General features: G+C 33.7%; 3 protein-coding genes across 4 annotated transcripts; 2 read left to right on the forward strand and 1 right to left on the reverse strand.

The window, feature by feature from the left end:
• The first annotated feature begins 23 nt into the window (after positions 1-23).
• Positions 24-4986, forward strand: LOC8284366 (zinc finger protein GIS2). 2 transcript variants are annotated; one of them, XM_002512943.4, is made up of 4 exons: positions 24-264; positions 1460-2000; positions 2481-2573; positions 3832-4986. In XM_002512943.4, exons 2-4 carry the CDS (start codon positions 1864-1866, stop codon positions 4358-4360), a joined length of 759 nt encoding a protein of 252 aa, XP_002512989.1. In that variant the 5' UTR covers positions 24-264; positions 1460-1863; the 3' UTR covers positions 4361-4986. The 2 variants fall into 2 exon arrangements, with proteins under 2 accessions (XP_002512989.1, XP_015570859.1); XM_015715373.3 differs by having other exon boundaries at positions 25-264; positions 1772-2000.
• Positions 4987-10112: 5126 nt separating this feature from the next.
• LOC8284367 (endoglucanase 24) lies at positions 10113-13361 on the forward strand. The gene is made up of 4 exons (XM_048377940.1): positions 10113-10715; positions 11844-12143; positions 12255-12416; positions 12502-13361. The coding sequence occupies exons 1-4, from the start codon at positions 10308-10310 to the stop codon at positions 13108-13110; spliced, it is 1479 nt and encodes a 492-aa protein (XP_048233897.1). The 5' UTR covers positions 10113-10307; the 3' UTR covers positions 13111-13361.
• Positions 13362-13527: 166 nt separating this feature from the next.
• Positions 13528-16471, reverse strand: LOC8284368 (14 kDa proline-rich protein DC2.15). The gene is made up of 2 exons (XM_002512945.4): positions 15255-16471; positions 13528-14804 (listed from the first exon to the last, which is right to left on the reverse strand). The coding sequence occupies exon 1, from the start codon at positions 15709-15711 to the stop codon at positions 15391-15393; it is 321 nt and encodes a 106-aa protein (XP_002512991.4). The 5' UTR covers positions 15712-16471; the 3' UTR covers positions 13528-14804; positions 15255-15390.
• Positions 16472-16473: the final 2 nt, after the last annotated feature.

The raw sequence follows: 16473 nt of genomic DNA on the forward strand, positions 1-16473 counted from the left end.
GTGTCGTTACGGGCTCTTTTAGCCCATGAACGTTGGCTGAAAGATTTTGGGTCATGGACCGTAAAAATGAAGACAGAATTGTGCGATTACATTTCCTATAATCTGAACCAACCCGTTTCGAGCTTTCGAAAAAAGAAAATAAACGCGCAGGACTCAGGAGGCTGCTCCGCCATTATCCTCCTCAATCGGCATCTTTATCATAATTTGGTGCTTTTAGCTCTCTGTGATTCAGTTTTTGGATTGTTAGCGATTGCGTAGCCTTAGGTTTGTTCCTTCGCCTTTTCTTTTTGGTTTTACTTTATGTGCGTTTGGGGTGATTAGGGTTTCCTTTTGTTCATTTATTGTTGTTCTGGTGTCGAATTTGAACGATTTCATGTTGCAGTTACTGTGTTATTGGTATATTTGTCGCTTTTATTCAAAGATTATATATCTGAATTGATAGATAAGAATAGCTAATCATTATTGTTGTGGTTTTGGAGATAGTTTATTACCTGCAGTTTTGTTGCTTGATTTTCGCGGTTTACATGGTCCACGAGCCTCTTTTTTTGGATGTCTGGTGATTTTTCTCGTGTTGTGTTGCTTCTTTCTCTTTTTTATGAATTACATTAGTAACAATTCACTTGCCATGATCCGTTTTTGAAAACTTGTTATTTCACTGTGAGCTCACCTTCCTATTGAATTCCTATAGTCTTACTTTTTTTTTTTACTTTTTTTTTAAGCACACACACACACATACATAGGGAACATGGAAAGATTAATAAATTTGTACTTTTGCTTCATGGAACAGAGAGTTAAGAAAAAATTGGTTAAATGAGGTGCTTACTCTCGTTGAGAAATATGCATATGAGAGGAGAGGCAGCAGGGAGATTCTCACAATTCCATCATAGTTGTACATTTTGGAGATGGATAACATTTGCTCTTAACTTTGAGTATGCATGTTATAATAGTTCAGTCTTATTTAAAAGTTCCAGTCTTCATAGGAACTCCAAACCTCTTCACTAATTGCTCTCTCTCCTCCTCGGCATGGAATCTCCACTTTCCTGGTTATTCGAGCAGAAGTAAAACTGGAATCTAGTAAAATTAATTCCTCTTGTTCTGGTTTTTATCCCCATAACTTCTTGAAACGCCCTATGGATTCCTAATTACTGAAGGTAATTCTTTTCATACAGTAGTCAAGAGCTTTGGAGAACTTCGGGACCTACTTCTATGCATGGCTTGTTTTTATAGTAATGCAATAAGTGGCTTGCTATTGTGTTTCCTTATCTTCATTTCTTCCTCTCTCTCCCCCTCTCTCTCATCTGAGCATCTCTGAGTCCTTCCAAATTATTGATGACTCCTGTGTGGATTTCCACAATCTCTCTCTCTTTTGAATCTTACTATTTTGAGTTCTGTTATAATCCCTGGACTTGCTTTTGAATGAACCCTATTATCTTCCTTTTGTCTCTTTTGATTATTGCAGCCCTGATTGGACTGGTTGGTTGAGGAGACGGAGTTAGTGTTGAGAGTAATTTATAACTCTTCAAGCTTGATGTTGTATTGGAGAAAATGATTGTTTAGAGATCCCTGATTTTCATTTTAAGGATGTGGTTGAGGAACTGGGTATTGAAGTTCCTGGTGTTGAGTTCATATCAATGATGTAACTGATCTTGGATGGACTAAGAAATTTTAATATTGTTTACAATTGGGATTGGTGTTTTTGTTTTGGAGGATGGTAAGGGTTTAGGTTTTGAGCTAATGGATGATCATGAGTGTGTGGTTGTAATGTGCACAGGCAGGAGGCAGTGCTGTTGTGGGTGTTGGTTGTGGTGGTGTAGTGTTTTTGCTGCTCAGTGGAGGTAGTTGTTAATAGGAGTAATTTCGATTATGAGTTCAGACAGCAGGAGCCAGAGCAGGAGCAGAAGCAGGAGCAGGAGCCATAGCCCAATGGACCGTAAGATCCGTTCTGATCGCTTTTCCTACCGTGGTGCACCTTACAGACGAGAGTCACGTCGGGGTTTCAGGTTTTATGATTTTTGATCACTTAGTATATTTTTCTTTTCTTCTATGCTTTGCAAGTGGCCAACGGAGTAAAGAAAATAATCATTAAGTGATTTTCATTGTGTTTGATAATGGTCATCTTCATATTGAGTAAAGATTTCCTGACATCTGTAATCGGGGATCTCTCCATGTTTCTTTCTTTTTGATGTATGAATCTGGATAATAACATGCTATTTCTAAGCTGGGCAATTTTGTAGAACTATTAACATTGGCCCATAATATGACAATCAGCACAGACAGAGTAATTCCAGGAATGGATTTTAGTGTCATAAAAATTTTGTTGAGTATTTGTTTTCTAGAAAACAGTTGTGGAACATGTGTGTCCTACTTTTGGAATGTGGGTAAAGATTTGGTTTTATTTATGAATGGGATATGGCCTGCAGCCTCTGCTTGCTTTGGTAATTGATTTATGCTTAATGCTGAGTCTGCCTTCTTCTTACCAGCCAAAACAATCTGTGCAAAAACTGCAAACGGCCTGGACATTTTGCCAGAGAGTGCCCAAATGTTGCAATATGTCATAATTGTGGCCTTCCCGGGTATGGAACTTGAGTCTGCTCTCATGTAATTTGTAGCATGTACCTTACGCCCCCACTTGCATAATAATCACAGCTTTGCTATTCGCTGAATAGACCTTTGTATTTCACCAAATGTGGATCTGTGTGTTGGTTTTTGAAATTTAACTCTGCTTATGTATGGAGAGGAAAAAATTGGCACTCTTTGAATGCCAATATGACTGTTAATCACAAGGCTAAAAAAGGAAAGGCAAACTTAGAACAATTGATAACACATGCCTCCACCAACTACCTCAAATTAATCATCAGCGGATTTAGAGAGGCCCCTGCTTCCACCAATATTGGTTGATATGGAGCCAGCATCTTAGAAACATATACATGAAAATACTGGACAATGTTATCTCTTAGAGCAATAAATTATTTTACTTCTTACTTATAACCAAATAGCAAATCAATTAAACAAAGTAAAAAAAAGTTAGAAGTAATTAATTGAAGAACCAGTTAAAGTAGCCATATAAAGAGTGGGTAGCTTATGAGCACATTGTTTGTATTGTAGGTGGATAAAGTGTCTCAACAAGTTCGTTATTAGTACTAGGAGAGAATATACACACACACATACACTCTTAGAAGGCAGTATGGGTTTATGTTAAGGGAGTTCGCTTAATAGCTGCTAAGGACAATATGTAAGGAGTAGGAAGTTCAATTTCTTTTATTCCTAAAATGGTTTTGCTTTGTGATATTATGAGAAATAAATAATGCATATTAGTTTTTATATTCTGTCTTGGCATTTCGTAATTGAATCCCAAGCGAATAAACCTGTTATATTGCAGTTACTTGGTCCGAGCTTATTAGCATTTTGATTAAGAATTTTTTGAATGTAGTAGCCTTAGCAAGTGTGTTGAAGTAGTGTCGCTTATTTAAGTAGGCCATAATGCTAGCTAATATGTTGATTAAATCAGTGTTTAATGCCAGAGATTGTTGAATTTAAAGGTATTTAGTTTTTTTATAATGAATTTCAGAGAGGGAATGGTACAAATATCTACTTGTATGATGATTAAATAAGTATGTTTACTTGTGCATCAGCTGTGCCTGATATCTATCAAGGATGTCAACAATATCTATTGTTCTTGCAATTTTAAAGATTCATACACCTTTGAATTGTTGAAGGGCTGATTTACTGCTTTAATTTATGGTTGATCATGCAGCATAAACATATCCCAGGTATTGGCATACTCCTTTTCTGTTTTCATTGAAACTGACCAAGTCCAATGTTATATGGCAGGCATATTGCTTCAGAGTGCACCACGAAATCATTGTGTTGGAACTGTCGAGAGCCTGGGCACATGGCCAGCCATTGTCCAAATGAGGGCATCTGCCACACCTGTGGCAAGGCTGGACATCGTGCCAAAGAGTGCACTGCTCAACCACTGCCGCCTGGGGACTTGAGGTTGTGCAACAACTGCTATAAGCAGGGTCACATTGCAGCAGATTGTACGAACGACAAGGCCTGTAACAACTGTAGGAAGACAGGTCACCTGGCACGTGAATGTCAAAATGATCCTATTTGCAACATGTGCAACGTGGCTGGGCATGTGGCTAGACATTGCCCAAAAGCCAATATATTTGGAGATCGTCGCAGCAGCGGTTACCAAGACATCGTGTGCAGGAACTGCCATCAGTATGGACACATGAGCAGGGATTGCATGGGCCCATTAATGATTTGTCACAACTGCGGAGGACGAGGACATCGAGCAGTTGAGTGTCCATCTGGAAGGATGATGGATCGCTTCCCTCCTCGGAGATACTACTGATGGATGATAGATTGAATGGTGTCAGTATGTGTTTTAAAATCAACTCTGATTGTTCAGCTAGTTTTTAGATTGATTGGATGTTGAAACCTAATAGCAGCTGAGGAGTTATTTGGGAAACCTGTTTGATAGGCGAGGATGTGCTTATGCTGATGTGGGGCATTTATTTTTTACTAGGACTTGATGATATTATAGATTTAATGCTATAGGATTTGTATTCGGAAATAAACAGTTGGAGAAGCAGGATGCCAATGGTGTTGGCGGATCTATGTGATGCATTGGCATTTCCCTGTCAGGCCTCTGCAAAGTTGCTTTTTAAGCCCTTCTTTTTTGTTTGTGATAGCACAACTTCTGCTTTGTTGTTTGGAAGCTGGGTTAAGTTATGAAGTGCATGCTGAGTTCCAGTGGAGCTTTAACGATATTAAACTTTGGAGATGGCAATTCAACAAAGTGTGAAAACAAAATTGATGAGCATCTTTTTGAAACCTTAACATGCATGTGTGGTTGTGGTTGGAGAAGTGTAGTAGTGTTTCTCAATCGAGCGGGATTTGTTATTTTGTTTTCTTGTATTGTAGCCCATTCTACAAGTACATCTTTTCTTTCACTTTAACTATTTAGATTTTGTTTTATTTTATTTTTATTTTTATTTTTTTTTCAATGAGGTCACCTTTGCTGAATTGTATTGAAATTTAGCCAAATTTTTGTATTATGTTAATTAAGTATTTTTATTGATAAACCAAATTTAATTCCCTTTTCAGTTCAGTGTACTGACAAAACTAAACCCTTATTTGGTTGTAAATCAGAAAAAAGGAATAAAGGTAGGCTTGAGCTCTTAATGCCATTGAAAATTGTAGTATTTTAAGCAGAAGATGGACATATTCCAAGACAAAGGTTTTTTATTTCTTCAAAGTAAGATTTAAAGTTATTATTAGTAAATGTGTTCTCTAAAAGCAGTTTCAAATTATTTCTTCCTTGCAAGTACAGCAAAGGCGACATTATGGCAAAGTTATGCTATGGGAAAACTTTCTAAATGTTGCTTAGTTGAATAAATATATTTATTTATATAGAGAAGTTAAAACATAAAAAATCCTTAACATATGTTAATTGACACAAATTATAAGCATGTTTATGTTTATTGAATTATTATATTGATAATATTTTAATATAGTTAATACATTATTTAATATGTTATTTTTTTTAATTAAGTAATAATCCTAATTTTTGAAAAAGATATTAAATAATATATTAATATTCTTTATTAAATACAATTAATTTCATTTTATACTATATATTTTCTCAACTCCACCATTTATTACATCATTATGTTATGTATTAAATTTATTATAGTTAATTTTTAATATATGAAAAAGCAATATAAGAAAAAAAACTACTCCTAGCTCGAGTAAGTTCCCCATATAATTCCTACTTTCAAGGTTAGGCCCCTATCTATGACAAACTTTTCGAATTTTTTTAAGGTAGAAGGTACACAAAAATTAAATTTTTAATGAAAATAATAACAAAATTTTAAAATAGTTTAATTATAAAATTTAAATAAAAATAAAATAATTATATTTTAAACTCTAATTATTTACTGTGTAATAATAATAAGGCTTAGTTAGTTTTAAATATTAAAAAAGTTATTCTTAGAATAAATCGAATTAACTCCAAAACTGTAATTTTTTTTATTTTTAAAATTTTAGATTATAGTTAAAATTATTAGTAATATTTAAGAATTTAATTACCGAATAATAATATATTTTTATTTCTTTTTTCTTTTAAGCTACAGCCTTAAAAGGGAATGGAATAAAAGCATATTAGGTTACGTAAAGCATGTGGCAATCACTGAGTTGCAGGTTGGAACTTGTGATTGGCACTTTGGTATTTTATTGGATTCTGTCACTAATTCTCGAACTCCTCAAAAGAAACTAACTGTTCCTGCAACTACCTGATTTTATTTATTCTTCTTTTGCAATTTATTTCCGGAAAATGCTAACTATTTTGAAAAATTATATTATTTTATCTGTCTCTAAAAGGATAGCTTTTCTTGATCGGTCTTAAATTATTATATTTATTCTTTTTAGTTATTAGTTTAATATTAGTTGTTAAATATATCTTTTAGTAATTAATATTCACAATTTATACTTTAAAATCATGACATTTCCATAAATTTTAACAAGAATAGTTTGATATTATAATGATTAAAATTAATGATAGTAACTAGAAAGATCACCATTTCTTTGACAGGATATAAGTTAAAAATAAGTTATTTGTTATAATAAAAAAATATTTTGTATTTATATTAACTGGCATATGCTTTTTTTTTTTTAATTTTCATAAATTGAAACACCATTCAGTTTATTTTTCTATAAGTAAGATTGAGTTGAGTTATTATTATAATTATTAAAGTATTAAGTCAGTTTTTTACTAACTTAGTGATATTTTACTAATTTTATTTTTTTATTTTTAATTAGAAAATAGATCATATTATATTTTTCCTTTTTTTTTTAATAAATTACTTTCCTTATAATTTCACTTGAAAAAGAATCATCTTCAGCAAACTCATTTACTAATAAAGATATTAAGAGTTAACTCGATCTTGTATATATTTTTTTAGTCTCTCCAAATCCTAATCTTTTTTAAAAAAATTCTATGTAAATTTCAAAGAATTTGATTCCGTAAACAACATAGAGGAAGAATGAAAGGAATAGTTTTTCGAGGTAATCGTATTTGTTTCGGCAAATATGCTCTTCAGGCACTTGAACCCGCTCGGATTACATCTAGATAAATAGAAGCGGGACGACGGGCAATGATACAAGATGCACGCCGCGGTGGAAAAATATAGGTACGTATATTTCCGACAAACCAGTTACTTTAAGACCTACGGATCTGAATTATATGAAGCCAGTAAGCAAACAGCAAATCCGTGGGTATTTGAACCCGAATATCCGGAAAAAAATAAAATATTTGATGGAAGAACAGGGGGATCCCTTTGAGCAGCCTGTTATAATAGGAAAGCCTTATATCTTGAAATTAATTCATCAAGTTGATAATAAAATACATGGAGGTTCCAGTATATATATATATATATATATATATATATATTAAATATCTTTTACATTAGTCCCTCTTAACTTTCAAAATTTGTTTTGGCTCCTCCCTCTTTTTAACTTGCAGCCCCCACCACCCCCTTGCATATATAGAGAAGGATTTCTTTCTTGCAACAACGGCAAAGTGACCTGCCCCATAAGACACTTTGGTAAAGTCACATAAAGATTCCACTTAACCATCAATTTATCTCCTGTCTTCAACCAAAAGTCTTGCTTACTCATGCAGGTATCTACCTAACTGTTAACTGATACAGTTGCATCAATATAAAGCACTAAGACAGAGGCAGACAGTTGCAACTTGAAAATTAAAGCTAAATATGAAAGCCCATTTTTTAATTTCATTACAAGGTTTTTTAGCTTAGGATTATCTTTTTTTTTTTTTTTACTTCTTGTAACTTGATATGCTCTGCTGACAAAGCATATACTTGTTCTTCTTTTTCGACAGAAGGCTGGAGTAGTTTAACTATTTCATGGTCTCACATGCAATGCGGACATTGAGATATATACATAAATGAGTTAATCACAATCAATAAAGCATCCTTTGTTTTGTACATTAGCTAAATTAATATTGTGCAATTTAATTATGGAATATTTTTCCTGATTAGGAGTATAATGGCATATGGTTACTAAGTATAAGTAAGTTTCATTAGCTCTTGCTTTTTCTAATTAATATTTATGAAAGCAATCAATCACCTTCAATAGTTTTCTTTTTCTTTTTTTCCATGTGTTGGTCCAATTGCTATCAAGAATGTTTTTGATCCATTAACTTTTTACCCTTAACATAGACTTGATTACATAATGGCCACATATGGTAGAGAGACACAGTCTAAGACTTTCTCCACCACAGGCACAACTTGTATCAACTTCCATGGTTTAAATTTGAGGCTAGCTAGGAAGTACCAACAAGCACCCATTAGACACTGGCTAAGGCTAGCGTTTGGAGGGGACACTGAAGATAATACAGGATTGAAAGATATGAAGTCTAACTTGTCTTTAAAAGGGATACTTTGATAATGAAAGACTTTGGAAATTTTCTTTAATCTAAACTCTGTAAGAATAAGACAGAAAGAATCGATAATTAAATAAGATATCTCAAATTATATGGATCATTTTACCGACTAACTGGAAGCACCTAATACTATTAATATTAATATAAATTCATGAAGAATGCATGAAATATTAAATACTCAAATGAGGATTTTAGTTTATTATTGAAATAAAGGGAGAAGAGATAGCAAAAGCACCGCCTATGATCTCCACTAGCAATGGGATAAGAATCTGATAAATACCAAACAAGGCCTTTGTCATCTTCTGCATTCATTTTATTTTTTGTTTTCACTTACTTCTTTAGCATCCAATACATTCGCCTACCAAAGAACATGGACCCTTTAATTTACTATATTTCCTTTGTCCGTACGTGCATCCAACGATATATTTCCACAATGCCATGTTTAATTGCTTTGCTTTGAGGTTGAGGACCATACCCGTGTTTTGCTCTGCATTTTCTTTTGTACAGTGCTAGTGGTTCTGTTGGAGACCGAACCCTATTGGCCATTGCTATTTGGGTGCCTAATTCTCTTGCCAAAATTGTGCCTAATTCTCTTAACTAATGGAGAACTTCATGAGCATTATTACAATTAGTTAAACAATGAGAAAGTTTGGTAAAATTCTTATTTAGATCTAATGTATATACTATATAGTAAATAAGATATTGACAATATATATATATATATTAAAATTAATAAATATGTGTCAATCATTTATCAGTTTAGTGTATAAGTTGAAACATATACCAGGACTAGACAAAACATTTTTAAATTTTGTTTCGATAAAAATAAAATATCTTTTAACACCACCATTGAATCCATTGCAAAAATTGACAAGAAATATTCTTATTTTGCCAAATGTTAAATTTCAAGTCATAATTCAAATTAATTGTACATGTTAATCACTTTTCTAAAATTAAGTTGAGGGCTAAAAAGAGGGATGTATTCTATGTCCAATGTTCTACTTTAATTCTCATCTTAGTCTGATTGAATTCAAAAAAAAAAAAAAAAAGAAATTACTTATATAAGCTAAAAAATTTTAATTGTTCACATTGGATCAAATCAAGTGAGTCATCGAAGACAAAAAGTGCAAGACACATGTAATTGACATATGATAATAGATTAATAATAGGCATAATATTGTGATTAATCTAATGCTTAATTGATTATTATAATACGTTCCTTACAAATTCGATCATTTTCAATTAATATAGGACATTAAATACTATATATATAAACAAAGCTGTCTCAGAAGATAATATGTTTGCCCTGTACATTTACATGAAAGAGGATAACAAAGGGTTAATTAGTTGGATAGATTGAGTGGTTTAGTATCCAAATATTATATCTTTCTCTCTGCATTTCCAGGAACAACACCAATGAAAGCACTTCTGTTTGCATCTTCCGATATTAACTAAACAAATGGTAGAAGAAGAAGAAGAAGAAGAAGAAGAAGAAGAGCAGTTACCCCACTTTTCAGTTTTTCACAGCCACCCTTTTCAGTTTTCGTTATCATCATCATCATCATCATAAACATGATGGACCCCTCATCCAATAGTTTTATTATATTATATTATAAAAAGAAAAAAGAGAAAACCCCTCTTCTTCCCTCTCTTTTCGGCCTGTTACTAGACAGTCACATACGTTTGCTTACTACACATGTGAATAGATAGTGAATAACTGACACTCTTTCCCATTCATCTGTCGGCGCTTCTCTCTCTCTCTCCCGTGACACCTCCCTCCAATTTTATCATATAAAAACTACCCCAACACTCTTCACAAACCACCACCACCACGATGAACCCCATTTCTCTTCTTTTAATCACTCTGCTTTCTCAATTCCCATTCTTGATTCAATCAAGCTACCATGAATACCGAGAAGCATTATCTAAATCCATTCTGTTCTTTGAAGGCCAAAGGTCTGGTTACTTACCACAAGACCAGCGCATTACTTGGCGAGCTAATTCAGGCCTCAGTGACGGCTGGCCTTATAATACTGACTTAACCGGTGGCTACTATGATGCTGGTGATAATGTCAAGTTCGGGTTCCCAATGGCATTTACTACTACAATGTTATCTTGGAGTGTCATTGAGTTTGGTGGGCTAATGCCCCCAAATGAATTGAGAAACACTTTGGTTGCTATTCGTTGGTCCACTGATTATTTGCTCAAGACTGTTTCTCAGCCTAACCGGATTTTTGTTCAGGTAACACTGCTACTCTACTCATTACTGTTATGTCATTTGTTAATTCGTAAAGGGTATTTTTGGCAATTCCTTTTATTTATTTGGGTGGTCGAACTAATCAAGAAATGAGTAATTCAATATGGGTCTTGTTCAGAAAGTTAATAGATGCAAAGAGGAATTAAAATATTAGCTGATTCTATTCATGCCCTTATGTCCTGCAAAATTTATTATAGTAGATATAAGTGGTCATGTATTGATCATACAAGCAACAAATATTTATTTATTGAAGGTTCTAGTTGATTAACTGGATCTAGTAGGTCCATTATTTGGATTTGCAGTGCATCAAGCTTAATTTAATTAGCTGAAATCTGAACTACTCATTGGTCCAATACCTTTTTTAAGGGTGTTGGGTTTGCAGTGGTGACTAATTATCTTATTTATACGGTAAACTTATATAATTCTTATTATTTTACCATATGAATGTTTGTCTTGCTCAATATGAAATCAGACGCTCAATTCCAATAGCACCTCTTGCTAGAGTACTGAGTTTGGTTTTATGGTATGTAATTGTGTATTTCTCATGGAGCTGACTTGAGTAGTTAGTTGTGTTAGTGTCTTTTAACATCAACTTTATGATGAATATGACTTTGCCACCCGACCAGCAGAATTGTGAGCCACTCTTCTTATAGTGAAGGGTACATTTAAACGTACAATTATATGAAGCTGGAACTTGATGCAAGAGGATTCTTCCCTCAATAAGCATACCTAATAGTTAATGGAGAAGACCCCTTCTCTTTTTTCTTTTCTTTTTTCTTCCATTAGATGACAAAACCGAGGACCACCTTTTTCTACATAAAAGTCCGTGAACAAAAAATTGTCCCCATCACCTTGCTTTGTTTTTTGTTAACATCACCTTCTTTGTTATGTTTCATTTTAAATGTATAGGAGATGTCTAAAATGGCATACACTATCCTACGTGCACCCTCGCTATGCTATCTAATTCAGTAGCAAAAATGCTTAAGGGTGGTGTGGATCCCTTTAATAGTATGTTAATGCATTTCGAGGACTATCAATAATTAATTAATAATCATATCTTTTTGGTAACTGCAGTGTGACTGGTGTACATGGTGTCTTTGCTTGTGAATGTAGGTAGGGGATCCAAATGGAGACCACAATTGTTGGGAGAGACCAGAAGATATGGATACTCCTAGGACAGTCTATGCAGTGGATGCACCTAATCCAGCATCCGATGTTGCCGGTGAGACTGCAGCAGCTTTGGCAGCTTCATCCATGGCGTTTCGATCATCGGACCCAGGATATGCTGACACCTTGTTAAGAAATGCCATTAAAGCCTTTCAATATGCTGACAATTATAGAGGAGCTTATAGTGACAACTCTAACATCAGAGATGGTGCCTGCCCATTTTATTGTGATTTTGACGGATATCAAGTAATGAATCACACTTCTCTTTACCATATATTATCATCTTATTTTATAAGGGTATCGAAAGTAGTACTGATTGGTTTAGTCTAACTCTGTTTTTGTTGGTTTTTCTCATAGGATGAATTGCTATGGGGTGCAGCTTGGCTTAGGAGGGCATCTTATGATGATACTTACCTTAGTTATATACAAAACAATGGCAAAACCCTTGGTGCTGATGACAATATTAACGAATTTGGCTGGGACAACAAGCATGCTGGCCTCAATGTTCTCGTCTCTAAGGTTAGTGGTTAAAACCTGACATTTTCTTACCCTTTTAGATGATGCAAGTAGTTTTTAACGTTAATCTGAGTGTTGCCATACACAGGAGGTCCTAGAGGGAAATATGTACTCCCTGGAATCGTACAAGGCATCAGCAGATAGCTTCATGTGCACTCTTGTCCCTGAATCATCCTCCTCCCACATAGAGTACACCCCTGGTGGCCTCATTTACAAGCCCGGAGGCAGCAACTTGCAACACGCAACAACAATCTCGTTTCTGCTACTTGTTTATGCAAATTACTTAGAACGAACATCTCAATCGGTCAACTGCGGCAACATAAATGTCAGTCCATATTCCCTTCGCCAACGGGCTAAGAAGCAAGTTGATTACATATTAGGGGATAATCCTTTGGGACTATCTTACATGGTTGGATATAGTAACAATTACCCACAACGTATTCATCACCGGGGCTCTTCGCTGCCGTCCATTAAGGATCACCCTCAATTTATAGCCTGCAAAGAAGGCTCCATTTACTTCAATTCTACAAATCCTAACCCTAATGTGCTTGTTGGGGCACTTGTGGGTGGACCCAGTGAAGATGACTCGTACGGGGATGATCGAGCTGATTATAAGAAGTCCGAGCCAACCACGTACATTAATGCACCATTTGTGGGTGTGCTCGCTTATTTTGCTGCTAACCCTAATTTCAGCTGAAAACATGGCATTAATTGCATAGGTCATTTGTCTTTTTTTTCTTTTATTGTACATGGCAGTTCAAAGTAGGAAAAAGAATGTCTCTCATCTTGGCAAAAGTGAAGAGGGTAGAGGCTTGTTATAGGTGCTGAATTTGAGGAATTGGATCACAAAATCTCATTGTTAATTTCTGAAAAAAGGAAATGAGATCCCCATGTGTATCTTCAAATTTGATTAAAGGAAATATGAAAATTTCCATTTTCTTTTCAGAATTACCTTCTCTCAAACAATTGGAAGGCATGTGATGTGCATAAAGAATTGATAGAGACATCCAACTTCAGCAGAACATATATGGCCATTAAAAGGGGATTGCTTTTCTTTTTCTTGTTTATGTCATTATTCAACTTAGAGACTGGAAAGAAAAACACTGAATGTTTCACTCTAATTTGTATTAATTCTTGTTAAATTATTTTACTAAACAATAAAAATAAACATAAAAATCTCAAAATATTAAAATTGATTTTATAACAATATTATATGCTACGATGAATTGATAGATATATCTCCCAAACTAACATCACTTGAAGGGGTAAAAAGAAAAAAAGGAAACAGTGGGAGTGAGATGAGACCCACTGCTAAGGCAGAGTAGCTTAATCCGTGAGGATATATAATATTGGAGGGAACGAGTTTCCATAAGAAAGCTTCAACAGTTGGTTAGACATTGATATCATCATCATCATCATCATACCAACCGTTAATTTAAAGTTCAATAATGGAGCTATATACGTACCAACCTAATTTACTGCTTTCATGCCCTCCGGCAACCCTATGCGACAGCAATCTTGCCATTTTCATTATTAGCTTCACTTTCTGGTGGTGCTTACATTTATTTTGTAATGTAATGACACGTGTATGGATAAAATATAGCTTAATTATTTCGACATATTTTGGTACTACTCTTTTAATGTGTAGGGTCTTCTTTAAGGTAAGAACAAATATTAATTAATAAACTCAATTTATACATTTCCAAAAATATTTTTTTATTTTTTTTCTCTTAACTATTGAAAAGATTATTGGATTAAAGGGCCCCAAGACCTGAAAGAGGTATATGGATAATGTCATTACAAAAGCAGAAGTCACCCTTAAGTAAACTAAACAGGCCGAAGACCCACAAAGTATATCCAATAGAAGGGTTTAAAGACAAAGGGACAAAGCCCAATAACCTGGGCTTAAAGTCTAAAGAGAAATTGGCTCTAACGCCTACAGTCATTGAAAGAAATAGCAAATTGGTCCCTAAAAGAAACCTATATACCCACCAACATCCTTCTTCTTCCTCGAGAGCTTCACTAACATGGAGAACTAATAAACCACACCCAACTCCTTCTTTAGCACCCAACCAACCAAGAACCTCCAGATTGCAAGCCAAATCAACCAAAGAGCAAGGATAATACAATATAGTACAAAGCGAATAGTGACGATGGAAAAAACCTAATGCTCTTTTAAAGGCTTGATCACCATCCGTTTTTTGGCTTTAAAAAAATATATTAGTTATAACCGATCTTGATAAAATTGTCTGTATCTTCTTTCAATCTTAGCTCCAACAACTTTTTCTCTATCTCACCCACATTCGTCAAGAAATGAACTTTCCATAGAGTTCTAATAGGTTCAAAAGGCATACCAAACTGTACTTCCAGGTCTAGCATAAGATAATATCCCTGCAACAAAAGATAAAAAAACACAATAGCAAAATGTCAATCTAAAGGCACTATCCAACTTATTAAAATCAAAAAAGAAAAAAACATGAGCAAATACAAAAGAAGATAGCGGAAATAGCCACTAGTGTAGCTACAAGTGGAAAAAGGACTCTTCATTACTTTTATTTCATTTTTATTTCCATAAGCATTAATTATTTTAATTATTTTTAGCAATAGAAAAATAAAAATAAAATTTAACTTTATAATTTAATTTCTTAAAAAAAGTTATTACAGTTGTTTTAATGACATTTTAATATTAAGAAAATTTCATCATTAGCAATTTATATTTAATTCATTTACCACCAATATTTTATTAAATGAAGTAATGATAATACCAAAATAATACAAAAGATGAGGAAGAAAGCTAAACTCTATGCTTCAAAACAAAGAGTAACACAAAGAAGTACTTACTGATAGTAATGTCCAAGGCCTACGCCAAGAAACATAAATCCCAAAGCAAAAACACAACATGAAGATTAAAAGAAAACAATGGATAAAACGAAGATAATAACTACAAAATAAACATGAAAAGAACTTGATAGATTAATCAAGGACATGTGAATTCTTCAGGAACTTCCTTCCCGCAGTTGTTGAGCAACAAGTTCACATCAAGAGGAACATTAAGGTGAATGCCTAATGCATTAACTCTTATGGCAGCGCACAGGCAAAGAGCAGCTTCAGCAGCAGCAAGATTACCAAGAAGATTGCAGCAAGGTGTATCTGGTGGGATGGAAACAAGCCCCAACAGGTCGGCACAAACCTTCAGCTTTGGAGCACCAACAGGGCAGCTAGTGGAACTAACCAAACTGAAGAAAAGGAGGTTCAGGGAAAGAAGCAACGCCATTGAGGCTTCACTTCTCGATGCCATTTTTTATTTTTATTTTTATTTTATTTTTGTCTACAAACACAGCCTGCAATTCTTGGGTTGTTTGTTGAGATAATAGTTATGCTTTGATGGAAAGGGAGGAATGGAGTAAGGACTTTATACATGAAGATTTAAGCAATTTCTCTTTTTTCTTTTTTCTTTTTTTCCAATGTTCTTGGCACGTCGTGATGGTATCATTAGACCAAATAGTAGAATTATTGGTCTAATTGGCTAATAAGGGGAGCAAAACTATGGTTCTTCTGGATGTAATAGGATAAGAGATTCTGAGATTCTAGCTTAGTTGGCTAGGATCCCATTCCAAGTCATCGTGCTATTCCTTACAATTAAATTAAAATAAAATTAGATGTTATTCACATTTTTATATAACATGAGTAAATCGTGCTAATTATAAAAATTAAAACAATAAAAATTTTCTAATGATTTATTTTTCTTTTTAAAAAAATAAGATTGGTGTGTAATAATTTAAAATATTTACTCTAGTTTGGTTAAATAATCATTTTTTGTTGAGCTAGGTTGTAATATGAAATTTAAAAATTAAATTAAGCTTTTTTTATCAATTAAATTCTAGATTGAATATCATTAAAGCTAATAGAGAGATTTTATGGTTACATACTTAAGATTTATGAATTGACTATATTTATTGTTGTTGGATGTTTAAAAAACATATTTAAATTTTTTAATTTAATATGTATTATTTTCTAGATTTTTAATAAATTATTTTCTTTTTATTTTTTTCTTCAATCA

This window comes from Ricinus communis, chromosome 8 (genome assembly GCF_019578655.1).
Source record: "Ricinus communis isolate WT05 ecotype wild-type chromosome 8, ASM1957865v1, whole genome shotgun sequence".
Lineage (NCBI taxonomy): Eukaryota > Viridiplantae > Streptophyta > Magnoliopsida > Malpighiales > Euphorbiaceae > Ricinus > Ricinus communis.

Excerpts from the sequence above, each read along its gene's own strand:
- LOC8284368 (XM_002512945.4), bottom strand. The coding sequence starts at position 15,711 with ATGGCATCGAGAAGTGAAGCCTCAATGGCGTTGCTTCTTTCCCTGAAC.
- LOC8284366 (XM_002512943.4), top strand. The coding sequence starts at position 1,864 with ATGAGTTCAGACAGCAGGAGCCAGAGCAGGAGCAGAAGCAGGAGCAGG. Across the intron at positions 2,001-2,480 it reads GAGTCACGTCGGGGTTTCAG|CCAAAACAATCTGTGCAAAA; the intron begins GTTTTATGATTT and ends TCTTCTTACCAG. Across the intron at positions 2,574-3,831 it reads CATAATTGTGGCCTTCCCGG|GCATATTGCTTCAGAGTGCA; the intron begins GTATGGAACTTG and ends GTTATATGGCAG.
- LOC8284367 (XM_048377940.1), top strand. The coding sequence starts at position 10,308 with ATGAACCCCATTTCTCTTCTTTTAATCACTCTGCTTTCTCAATTCCCA. Across the intron at positions 12,144-12,254 it reads GTGATTTTGACGGATATCAA|GATGAATTGCTATGGGGTGC; the intron begins GTAATGAATCAC and ends TTTTTCTCATAG. Across the intron at positions 12,417-12,501 it reads TCAATGTTCTCGTCTCTAAG|GAGGTCCTAGAGGGAAATAT; the intron begins GTTAGTGGTTAA and ends TGCCATACACAG.